The sequence below is a fragment of the Crotalus tigris genome, unplaced genomic scaffold (genome assembly GCF_016545835.1).
Source record: "Crotalus tigris isolate CLP2741 ecotype Arizona unplaced genomic scaffold, ASM1654583v1 scf7180000023618.1514416, whole genome shotgun sequence".
Taxonomy (NCBI): domain Eukaryota; kingdom Metazoa; phylum Chordata; class Lepidosauria; order Squamata; family Viperidae; genus Crotalus; species Crotalus tigris.
In genome coordinates this window covers 818754-831399 of record NW_024100082.1, presented here as the reverse complement: position 1 = coordinate 831399, position 12646 = coordinate 818754, and the positions used below count along the sequence as shown (strand labels likewise).

At 37.2% G+C, this 12646-nt stretch overlaps 1 protein-coding gene across 1 annotated transcript in view; it reads right to left on the bottom strand.

The window, feature by feature from the left end:
* CR1 (complement C3b/C4b receptor 1 (Knops blood group)) overlaps positions 1–6079 on the bottom strand; it is a 94336-nt gene extending 88257 nt beyond the window's left edge. Inside the window, exons 1-2 of the mRNA XM_039320053.1 lie at positions 5677–6079; positions 2392–2577 (exon numbers count right to left, since the gene is read on the bottom strand). Of these exons, the coding sequence (XP_039175987.1) occupies positions 2392–2577; positions 5677–5830 (340 nt within the window). The 5' untranslated portion in view covers positions 5831–6079. The remainder of the gene's footprint in view (positions 1–2391; positions 2578–5676) is intronic.
* Between the last annotated feature and the right edge of the window lie 6567 nt (positions 6080–12646).

Sequence of the window (12646 nt, the reverse complement as noted above, 5' to 3'; positions counted from 1 at the left end):
CTATACCATTTCAGACAAATGTCTGTCCAATCTCTTCTTAAAAACTTCCAGTGTTGGCGCATTAACAACTTTTGGAGGCAAGTTGTTCCACTGGTTAATTGTTCTAACTGTCAGGAAGTTTCTTCTTAGTTCTAGGTTGCTTCTCTCCATCCATTGCTTCTTGTTTTGCCCTCAGGTGCTTTGGAGAATAGCTTGACTCTCTCTTCTTTGTGGCAACTCCTGATATATTGGAACACTGCTATCATGTCACCACTCGTCCTTCTCTCCATTAAACTAGATATACTCAATTCCAGCAACCGTTTCTTATAGGTTTTAGCCTCCAGTCCCCTGATCATCTTTGTTGCTCTTCTCTGCACTTTTTCTAGAGTCTCAACATTTTTTTTACATCATGGTGATCAAAACTGGATGCAGTATTCCAACTGTGTCCTTACCAAGGCATTGTAAAGTGGTATTAATACTTTACATGATCTTGATTCTATCCCTCTATTAATACAGCGTAGAACTGTGTTTGCTTTTTTGGCAGCTGCAGCACATTGCTGGCTCATATTTCAGTGACTATCCACTAGGACTCCAAGATCCCTCTCACAGTTACTACTGCATAAATGTATAGCTATAATTTCAGTAGGTACTGTATAATCAATGATTAGAGTTCCTATTAGTCTTTGGAGTAAGATTAATGTTATCAAAACAAATATTAAATATAAATTAATGTCTTAACAGAGTTTCCAAAGTCTCTTGGATACTTTATAAAGATAAATGAATTAATAAGAGCATTTTTATGGTTAAATTAATAAGAACTTATGGTAGGATAAAGCCCTTCAACTATCATTTGCCAAATTTATTTTATAAGGATGGTAACTATCAGATTTTCAGCTATATTAATTCTTGGGCTTTTATTTTAATGTCTGTATTTTTTCATATTATTCCAAGCAGCTTCCAAGCATTTATATTTTATTTTGTTCCTTTTCTTCTATGGCCATTTTATCCCAAGATCCATTGTTGGCCTTACTAAAACATGATCTACCAACACTTAGAACCATTCTTCCTCCTTGTAGCCTTCACTAAATTAAATATAAAATCAATTGTGGTTTTTATATAGTGAAAGCTTGAGAGAATTATTCAGTGTTCTTATTAATTGTGAGGTCTCCAGATGCCCCAGTGATTCTATATTTTCTTGTCTTATTTCCAATTATTCATTCTCGTCACTTAACACAATAAAGGTTTCCCCTGGGACAATTTCCAGTGACGTGAGGAGACCCTACACCCTCATTTTTCATGGGGGATTTATAGCCAAATTCTGCAGCTAGATGTGAGACTCATACTGCAGAAATACTCTCTAAAAGAAAGGGAGATAATCTAATTTAGAGATTATCTGAATAATTGTATACAGCCTGCATTCAAACAATTAGAAAATAAATGCATAGCTGTACATCCTTTGCAGCATTTTATACATCTTCAATTACTATATTGGTATTGTAATATTTAGAAATAACAGCAAATTTATTCGTATATAATTGAATGCCAATGGGATAGCATCACTAATTCTTAATTTGTCTTCTTGAACTCATAGAAATAGAGCATAAATCTGTCAGAATGCAGTTACCAAGAAAATTAAGAAAAAGAAAACAACATCGGATTCTGAAAATAGCAAAGTTTACACTATTTTTAAAAAGAGTATAAAATATATAGGTATTTTAGAAAGCTAGTTATATTTGCCCTTTTGATGCTGCCAGCTTTGCTAAAAGTGCAGTGCGTCCAGAACTATGGGAATCTCAATTTTGATTTCTTTGTGCCATATGGAAACTTCTACCCTCACGTTTGATGCCCCGCCCAACAACTAACTGGCTTCCTCCTGTGGAGTGGGTTGGGGGAGCAAGGAGATGGAGGAAAAGGGGGCTCTTCCTGCTTCTTTCACTTTTTTCTTGGCCTCTGAAATTTCAAGCTAATCTGCAAAATCAATCTGCTTCCCATAATGCTTTTTTGGTGAGAGGGGGTAAGTCCTTTTTTTTTTCCACACTAGGGAAACAAGTATGGGGAGACCAAAAGAGGAGAAGAAGCAGGTTGGAAGGAGCTGATATTCAAAAAAATTGAAAAAGGGGAAGACGGGCGGGAAGAGAAGAAAAGATAAAATAAGAGTAAAAACAGAGGCATGGAAAAAAGGAAAAGAAAAAGTGGAAGAGGAAGCAAGAGAAAGAAGAACAGAGCAGGAGAGTGAGGATTTAGGGGAGTAAGGAAGAAAAACAGGATTCAGAAAATGTGCCTTTACATCCTTACAAGTCTAACAAATAAATAAATAAAGAGCCTAAGTATTAGATAATTCTTAATTACTCCCTTCTTTTTAATAAGCCAGTGGTGATATAACAAGAAAATATAAAGAAGAAAAAAACTTACTCTCACAAAACTCTTCCATCGAGTTCCATCCTGTTTCTGGAAAACAAGTTGCAATGTGTTTTTTTTCATGGTTTTCTCTATAGCCAGGAAGACATTTGTAGGTTACTGACTGATAAGGTTTGTAAATAGATTTAACAGGATCGTATGGCATAGCATGTTTCAATACTGGTGGAGGTCCACAGTCACCTAAATTAAAGAGAAAACATTAATTTTAGTCAATGTGCAGCTAGTTTGCTGTGCAATATTTTTGATTTTTAATAGAACAGTGGTTCTCAACCTTTTCTTCACTGCGGACTTTCTTTAAATACTTTTTGTGGCCACGGACCATAGCCATGGACCCCGAAGACTTAATATTTAAATCATTTCTTCAAGCTTTCCTGGACCCCCTGTGAGGACATGGTGACCCCCCCCAGGGATCTGCAGACCACAGGTTGAGAACCACTGTAATAGAATATATAATAATATGTTTATACTAACTATGCAATGAAAAATAATTTTATTTATTGGGATTTATTTATTACTTTACTATACTACCACCTTCAATCTATGTTTTCAGCCATGAAATCAGTAATTTTTGTTGTTGTTGTTCAGTCACTTAGTTGTGTCCAACTCTTCATGACCCCATGGACCATAGCACATCAGGTCCACCTGTTCTCACTGTCTATCAGAATTTGCCCAAATTCAAGTCCATTGCATCAATGACACTATCTAACCATTTCATCCTCTGCTGCCCCTTCTCCTTTTGTGTTCAATCTTTCCCAACATCAGGGTCTTTCCCAATGAGTCCTCTTTAGTCCTTAGGTGGCCAAAGCTTCAGCTTCAGTATCTGTCCTTCCAAAGAACAATCAGGGTTTGGTTTCCCTGAGAATTGACTGATTTGATCTTCTTGCAGTCCAAGGGACTCTCAGGAATCTTCTCCAATACCACAATTCAAAAGCAATTCTTTAGGGTTCAGCCTTCCTTATGGTCTAACTCGAAAAGCCATACATTACTACTGGGAACACCATATTATAAACTATACTAATACATAAGATAATAAAGAACATACAATATCAATGTGCTGGATTGTAAAACTGCAATACACCAAATTCCTTGCAAAGAAAGCTTTGTTTGCAGATTATTTCTAAATGATGACTACATGGGCCCAAACTGAACTTTGATGGGAAACTGTTCCCTAATGTGGGATCATTAGAGAAACACATTGACTTTGGGTCTTCTTACATCTGGCACTGAACATTCAACATTGAAGTACTCCAAGGTTCTCCACCTGGGTTAAATATTTAGGGGAGGTGGTTTCACCTACAGAAGATGGTCCTGAAGGTTTCTTAGCTCAAGCCATGTAAAGCCTTAAAACCAGTATTTTAAATTCCACTCAAAAATTTGTTTGCAGCCAACAATGTAACTGCAACACACATATGATGTGGCTGTAGTGGTTTTTAGCTGGGAAAAGGGGGAAGGCTCCCAATTGAGCAAGTGAATTGAACTCAGCAGCATTTAAAATAAAATGAAAATTAGTGAAGATTCAGATTAATAAAAAAGAAACTTAACAAGCAAGAGAAGAGACAGTTTGGGCTCTAGGTGATAGCCAATATATTACCCCAAGGCCTCACCTACTTAGAAGACTAGAAAAGAAAAAGAAAAAAGTAAGTGCTTTGCTGGGGCAGAGAAAAGATTAAAGGAGAAAAGAGACCCTGGGGTGTGGAGGAAACTGAGAAAGGTATACCTTCTGATATCTGAGCTGACCACGTGAAAGCCATGATGAGATAACAAGGAGGCCATATCAGAGTCCTGTACAGTAATGAAAAGGAAGGAAGAGGATAAGGAGAAACGTGGAGAGAAAATGAAAGCTGTGAATATCTAAAGACAGTAAAGTCAGAGTGAGATGTGTGGCGAGAAGCATTCAAAGACCTATAGGTGGGGGTCGGGGTATTGCTAAAGGGAGCTCAGACCTCTAGAGAAGTCAACTGAGTCATCCCTTGGGTTGGAGATATTGGCAGATTTAGCCATACCAAACTCCCCAAGTTAACTGAAAAAAGGACAGTGAGGCATTTTTTACAATATTCAAAAGTACAGGTGGCTATCATTTAGCAACCATAATTGGGACTGGCAACTAGGTCACTAAACAAAGCAGTCACTAACTTAAATCATGATTGTACTTACAATCTTACTTCAGCTTTCCTTTGCTTTATAAACCTACAATGATCATAAATGCAAGGATTGATCGCAAAGTTATTTTTTTACCATTGTCAGTTCTCTAACCTCCAGCCATAGATTCCACCTGGCCAACCATGCCCACAACTGGACACTGGGTTGTCAAATCATACCCTTTTAAGTTTTTTAGTCAAAAAACATTACAAAGGCACTCCAAACATTCCAAGATAGTGGCTTTTCAGACTTCTCTGCATCTTTCCTTTCTCATTCGGATAAGATGACAGTCCAGTAAAGTTGGCTGTCAAGCCCATTGAGGCAGTCAAACTCAGGAAACAAGAACCACTTGGATTTCTTTCAGAGCTAAATAATCTCAGTGTTTATTTTGAATATCCTCTTCTGTAGCTTTTCAGCTGTATTATATTTTTTCCCAAACTTAGCAATGAGAACTATACACAGTATTCCAAAGATGGAAATGCATTACGATTACATGAAGGTGTTAAAGCATTCCTAATATAGTAAACCTAACTATAAACAGTTTGAAATTTTAATGACTCTTTTGTGCCTCTGTAGAATCCAGAACTGCAGCAGATGCAATTAACTTTAACTGAATTATGTTCATAGTATTTAAACCAAAATAACTCAAAGTTATACACCATTTTGCCATTTTTTTTCTTGGAAATAGTTGCTTTCCAGGCTGAAGCATTTTACACGTAGAAGCAAATGTAAAAAAGGGTGGAGTGAGATCGAAACTAAAGTTTGACAGCAGCATGGTTGGTAAATTTATATTTGGTGTCCTGATAGTTCCCACGATTGCCTGGTCAGAACCAATATTAGTAAGTGGCTTCACAAAACATAAAATGCATTTTCTTTTCTTTTTTTCTTGTCTTTTCCATTCTTATCGATGTTTATATGAAGTAGTAATCGTGATCACGGACTTCCTCCTATTAATATATTTTGAAGATTAATTTGGAACGGAAGAGAAACAGGGCAGGAACAGGTTGTTCCTTTTTCGGAACAACCGTTATTTGGAGGATGGGAAGGCAACAGGGACCGGCTGGCTCCTTGTCGAGTAAGTGGCCCTGCAAACGAAGCGACGCACTTCCGTCCTCCCCTCTAATCCTTCCAGTTACTTACCCAGCATTCCGGAAAACAGTGAGAAGAGCACCAAGATTCTCGGAGCCAGGTGGGAAAAGAAATCTCCAAACATCACAGTGCAACTTCCATTCATTTTATTCTTTCTTTCAAAGAATGAATCTCTAACGCGCCAGGAATGAGGGCGGAACTGCATAGGGTGCGGGCGATAAAGACTAATTTGGGGAATCCCTCCGAGGACAGTAGGCTTAAGTAAGGGCTTCCCCGCGACCAGTTGCTGGGGAAACAGGGCGGTGGATAAATCAAACAGTTGCGAAAGTTCGAATTACGTTGCCCTGCATTTTTTTTTAATAATTCACTCCAATTCTTGGTCTCGTCCCCTTCAAAAGTCTGACAGGACTGTCTTTGTGGTTCATTGCTAGGCATATGTTGTGTCAAACACACATTCTGTTTTCCCCGTTTTCAGAAATCCGGAAATGACTGTTTTACCACACCTAACAGGCAGAGCCAGCCTCCAAATATGTCCATCTATGGTACGCATCCTTGCGGACTTCATTTTCTGTTCTTTTAAAAGATTAAAATCTGTATGTTCTACCACAAAATTGTTGCCTTTTCCAAAATATATGACTGCTTTACTTCCACAAGAACACTAATTCCAGGTTATATCATTACCTATGTCTCAATACTATAATCCGGATTTTTAAAATACTATTATCAATTTTATATGAAGTAATAATAGTGGTTATTGATTTTACAGTTGTCTGGTTGCCTCACATCTCCATTCCATTGTGTTCTGAAAACGTTTGTGGTAAGGAAGTAAGAAACATGAAATATACTCCTGAATGTGAAGTATGTTTACAAAAGTTATGATTTAAAAATGAAATTATTTCATCAGAAAATATTACTTTACATTTATTGAATACCCCCACCCAATACTAAGGGAAAAGACATTAGATTTTGTTGTAAGAAATTTGAATATTCTTCCACTATGATCTGGTCTAATCCAGCTAGTGCCTTGTTTTGGTTTCATATTACTACCTTTGTTAATAGACATTTGGGAAGAAATATTATAGTTAGGGAACATAATGAGATATTGAACTATATTCCTAAGGTACGGAATTTGTCATCTCATGAAGAACTTTGATATACAGCATAGAGGATATTTTTTGTATAAGTGTAAAAAATGTATCTTCTTGATTTTAAGGAGTGAGTCCAGGGCATGAGTTTATTTTTTCTTAATAGTCTTTTTTTTAATGAAATGAGTATTTTATTATAGGGTTTAGATCTTTAGATTATAACCTTCAGGATTGAATTTATTGTTATCAGTAGTAGTAGTAGTAGTAGTAGTAGTAGTAGTAGTAGTAGTAGTAATAATAATAATAATAATAATAATAATAATAATAATAATAAAGTTGGAAGGGACCTTGGAGGTCATCTAGTCCAACCCCCTGCTCAGGCAGGAAACCCTATACCATTTCGGACAAATGGCTGTCCAGTCTCTTCTTAAAAACTTCCAGTGCTGGAGCATTCACCGTTTCTGGAGGCAGGTTGTTCCACTGGTTAATTGTTCTAACTGTCAGGAAGTTTCTTAGTTCTAGGTTGCTTCTCTCCTTGATTAGTTTTCACCCGTTGCTTCTTGTCCTGCCTTCAGGCGCTTTGGAAAATAGCTTGACTCCCTCTTCTTTGTGGCAGCCTCTGAGATATTGGAACACTGCTATCATGTCCCCCCTCGTCCTTCTCTTCGTTAAACTAAACATACCCAATTCCAGCAACCCGTTCCTTATACGTTTTAGCCTCCAGTCCCCTAATCATCATTGTTGCTCTTTTCTGTACTCTTTCTAGAGTTTCAACATCTTTTTTACATTGTGGTGACCAAAACTGGATGCAGTATTCCAAGTGTGGCCTTACCAATGCATTGTAAAGTGGTATTAATACTTCACGTGATTTTGATTCTATCCTTCTGTTAATGCAGCCTAGCACTGTGCTGGCCTTGGCAGTTGCAGCACACTGCTGGCTCATATTTAAGTGATTGTCCACTAGGACTCCGAGGTCCCTCTCACAGTTACTACTATTGAGCAAGGTACCCCCTATACTATACCTGTATATTTGGTTTTTCTTGCCTAAATGTAGAACCTTGCTTTTTTCACCCCTGAATTTCATTTTGTTAGATAATGCCCAGTGTTCAAGTCTGTACAGATTTTTCTGTATCTTAAGCCTGTCTTCTGGCGTGTGGCTATTCCTGCCAGTTTGGTGTCGTCTGAAAATTTGATGAGTTCCCCATCTATCCCCTCGTCCAAATAATTGATGAAGATGTTGAAGAGCACTGGGCCCAGAACAGAGCCTTGGGGCACCCCACTACACACTTCCCTCCATGTAGATGCGGTTCCATTGAGGACCACATGCTGAGTACGGCCTGTCAGCCAGCTATGAATCCATCTGGTGGTGATGCTGTGTACGCCACATTTTTCTATCTTGTCAAGTAGTAGGTTGTGATCTACTTTATCAAATGCCTTACTGAAGTCCAAGTAAATTATATCCACAGCATTCTTCTGAGCCACTAATTTTGTCACTTAGCCAAAGAATGCAATAAGATTTGTCTGGCATGATCTGTTTTTGACAAACCCATGTTGGCTTTTAGTAATGACTTTGTGTCTCTAGGTGTTTGCTGATTTGTTGTTTGATTATCTTTTCCAGAATCTTCCCAGGTATTGAGGTCAGGCTGATAGGTCTGTTATTTCCTGGGACCATTTTTTTCCCTTTTTTGAAGATGGGAACTACATTAGCTCTTTTCCAGTCCTCCGGTAGTTCCCCAGTGCTCCAGGATCTTTGAAAAATATAGTTCGGGTCAAAAGAGAAACTACTGTTCTTAAAATTCTGCAAAATATGTGTAAATATTTGTGAAATACCCAGGAATGTTAGTTTCCAAAGATATTCTAGTGTATTTGTTATGCAGAAAGTGGTTCAACTCGAATGCTATGTGGTTGCCAAATATAATGCGAATATATTAGCAAAAGGGACAGAAAACTCAAAAACAGCAATAAATGCATTTTTAAAGCAGGCTATTATAGGTTTATTCAATAGTGTTCTGGCAGACAGTTTTCAGAGTGTTGCTTTGTGTTTAGTCAGGCCTAAAAGCCATCAACAGAAGCAGCTTAATAAACTTATCCCTTGGCTGTGCCATGCAGTGTAGCAGAATTGGCTTCTGTTACAGCTGATAGAGGACCTGCAGAAACTGATTACTGTGTGTTGGTGGATATCCATCCTTCTATAGCATTTCCCTCCCTTTTGATTTTAAGTTTCCTTCCAGCAATCAGAATTCCATTTCAGATGTCAATTGCTCAGGCCTCACCACTACTTGTTTCTTGCAATACCTTTAATTTTGGAGTTAAAAGTTAACAATACTAAACCCCAATCGAAGAAGCCATTACCTGGACAATCCAACTATACCTTTTATACAAGAGAGATGAAATTTTGCCAATAGGATAATCAGATGTTTCCTTGTGGCAACAAATCAGAAGTCTAGAAACTAATTTCTATGAAGAGTGATTGAAGACTTTTAATTAGGGAAGCACCAATTCCTTCAGTGTTATCTTTCCTTTCACTTTCGTTTGTATTGCATCTGTTGATTGCAAATAGGGAATGTCTTAACTTCTGATGCATGTATAACATTTTAAGTATATTCTAGGTATAAATATGACGTGTTCATGTTCTTTTGGCAAGGAGAAAAGGGGACAATGTGAATATTGTCTATTTATCCTCTTTTAATAAAGAATTAAAACATCAGTTTAGAAGTTGTGGTTCTAACAAGTAGTTCCAATAATCATATTCCTGTGGGTCTAATCTAGTAAGGGACAGGATGTGCAAAGAGCACTGTACTTTGTGACTTTATTTGGCTAGTAAGAAAATAGAAGCAACTCTGAGTAAAGAGAGTGCAGATAGCAGGGTGGGGGAGGAAGCAGCAATTCATCATGCTGTGACTCAGCTCACTACAAGCAAAAAAAAAAAAATTCAAACAACAATTATTTGAATGTTTCTAGTAACAAATGATCCACCCATGATTAGAGAGGAACTGTGGAATAAGATAACATATCTGATAGGACTGCTGGAAACTGTACAGCACTTGCATTCTTTGTCCAGGATTACATTTGCCTGTACTCCTTCAGTTTTGGTTGAAAAGGTTTGGTATGAATGTGTGTTTTTTTAACTTGTCTTTCTGTCAGCAGTAATCTGTTCAAATACCTATGTTCGGGATCACAGCATTAAAAGAATAAGACTCAAACCCACAACAAAGTATTCTGTTGAACACAGGCACAGGCTGCCGGGGATAAGTCTGCACTGTCTGCATCTCAACAATGAAGGGACAAAGGGCAGAAAACATCCTGCAGAAAGCACAGCTCCACAACACGATCCTTTCAGCAGTTCCAAGAAGGCTGCACACCCATTTGCACAACACAGGTGACCCTGAGGACACAGACAAATCTCCAAGTGGCCTCAGATACTCTCTAAAAGAGTACAAATGATCAGCTGTCTGCAAGGAATATAAATCCTTCCATTCCCCACCCTCCAGCCAGAGCTTCAGCTCATCCAAGTTTCTTGGTTGAGAAGCAAAATGTCTTCAAAGAAAAACAAGAAAGTCCAGTTGCCTCTTGAAAAAGCACCTTTGGGACAAGCGTGTCCTGGATGACTGAGAATCTCCATAGATTTTCACAGACAAGATCTACGTACTATCCACTTGGCAATGAATTCCTCTGGAGCCAACCATCTTGTGTCTCCATCCCATGGTCTCCAAGCTAACCTTGTGTAGCTACTCGAAATTTCAACCAGAATAATAGAGTTGGAAGGGATCTTGGAGGTCTAGTCCAACCCCCTTCTCAAGCAGGAAACCCTCTATCATTTCAGACAAATGGTTAACCTATCTGTTCTTAAAAACTCAAGTGTTGCAGCTACCACAATTTCTGAAGGCAAGCCATTCCACTGATTAATAATTATGTCAGAAAATTTCTCCTTGATTCTAGGTTGGTTCTTTCCTTGATTAGTTCCCACTCATTGCTTCTTGTTCTTTGTTCAGGTGCTTTGGAGAATAAGTTGGCTCCCTCTTCTTTGTGGTTGCCCCTTGGATATTGGAACAGTACTATCATGTCACCCCCAATTCTTCTTTTTATTAAATTAGACATACTGAATTCCTGCAACAATTTTAGCCTTTAGTCCCGCAATCATCTTTATTGCTCTTTTCTGCATTCTTCCTAGAGTCAGTCCTTCCAGTCTTAATCTGAGGAGATGGACACTGTGTCACTATCAGAAGTAGATAAGGAGAAAGAACTGGAATCACTCTGCAGAAGTGTCAGGCTTGATTGGTTCAGTTTGGGTAGCTGTGAAATAAGGATAGCTAGTTTTTCTGTGTGGGGTCCCCAGGGAAATGTTTGAAGGAATAATTTTAAATATTCCAGGTTAACGATACGAGATAATCTTTGCTTAGGGAACAACACAAGAAACAAGGATTGGAGCATGAAAACCCAGTTGCACAATATGCATGGCCGCTCCATTCTCCATTTATTCTGTCTTTGTAGTAAGCAAATAGAAGCATTTCCAATGAGGGGTAAGCCTTCATGCGCATATGTTACACCTGTCCCATAGGAGACATATTCCAAATAATTTTCAGTGTACTTGCCATGGGGAATATTTGATGGTGGCAAACATGGAATAACTAGAAAGAAAGGGAAAGTGGCAAGGCCTTGTATACTTTTGTCTCCTTCCTCTTTTGCATGGTCCATATGCTGGCCCACCAGACCATCTCCCCAGAATTTCTGCTTTTCACTTCAAATGTTAATTTAAGAGATTCTTCCAAGACAAACCATCAGGAGGTGGGAGATGCTATTACAGACTTATCAAACAAACAGTTATGGAAATATTTTAATATAACTTTATTAAATTTCAAGAAAAAATAAAGTATAAAATAACAAAAAAGGAGCAGGTAATTCAAAAGGGGAAAAGATTAAAAAGTGTAAAAAAGGGGAAAGGGGGAGAGAGATAAAAATCTACAGTATATGCAAGTTTAACAAAATTCACAATAGTCTTACAGTTTTGAATTCAAGAAGACAATCATTAAATCAAAAATATTTATCCATCATTAATGAACAAAATTTAAAATAATTTCTAAAAAAATAATAGTTTAAAAATAAAAGTAAACAAAATATTAAAATGACTAATTTCAATGCCTCCATCTATTCATTTTTTCAACATTCTTTTTTTTATTAAAAGTTTTAAAAATTTATTACAATATAAACCCCCCACCCCTCTCCCCTTTCCCCCCTCCCCCACTTCCCAGAGCTGATTACAGGGTAACAAATAAACAAACATAATCTAACTAACATAAACCAACTATACTATCAATCAAAACCATAACACACTTTAACTCCTTCTCAAAACAAATATTAACAAATTAAAACAAAAATAATAATATAATTAAAACTATTAATAATTATCTAAAATCTACTCAAAAGCAAGGTAATACTTTTCAGTTTCATATTTCTTTTGAATATAATCAATCCACCTTCTTCAAACCATAATGTATCTTTCTTGTGAATGGTCCTTCAAGTAGGCAGAGATTTTCACCATTTCTGCTAAATTAGACACCTTAAGTATCCATTCTTCCAAAGTAGGCAGTGAGTTTTTCTTCCAATATTGCCCCACCAATAATCTTGCAGCTGTTATAAGATTCAACATCAAATTGATTTCTTTAACATCAGAATCTACAATAATACCCAACAAAAATAATTGCGAAGTAAACTTTATCTTTCTCTTAAAATTCTTTTGAATATTCTACCAAATCTTAATCCAAAAAGCTTTCACAGGTCCACCAGATATGAAAATAAGTTGCATCTAAATTTCCACATCTCCAACATTTGGGCTGTAAATTCGGATACATGCGAGACAACTTTTGGGGATCCAAATGCCATCTATAAAACATTTTATAAAAATTTTCTCTTAAATTTTACATTTCTAACCCAAATTG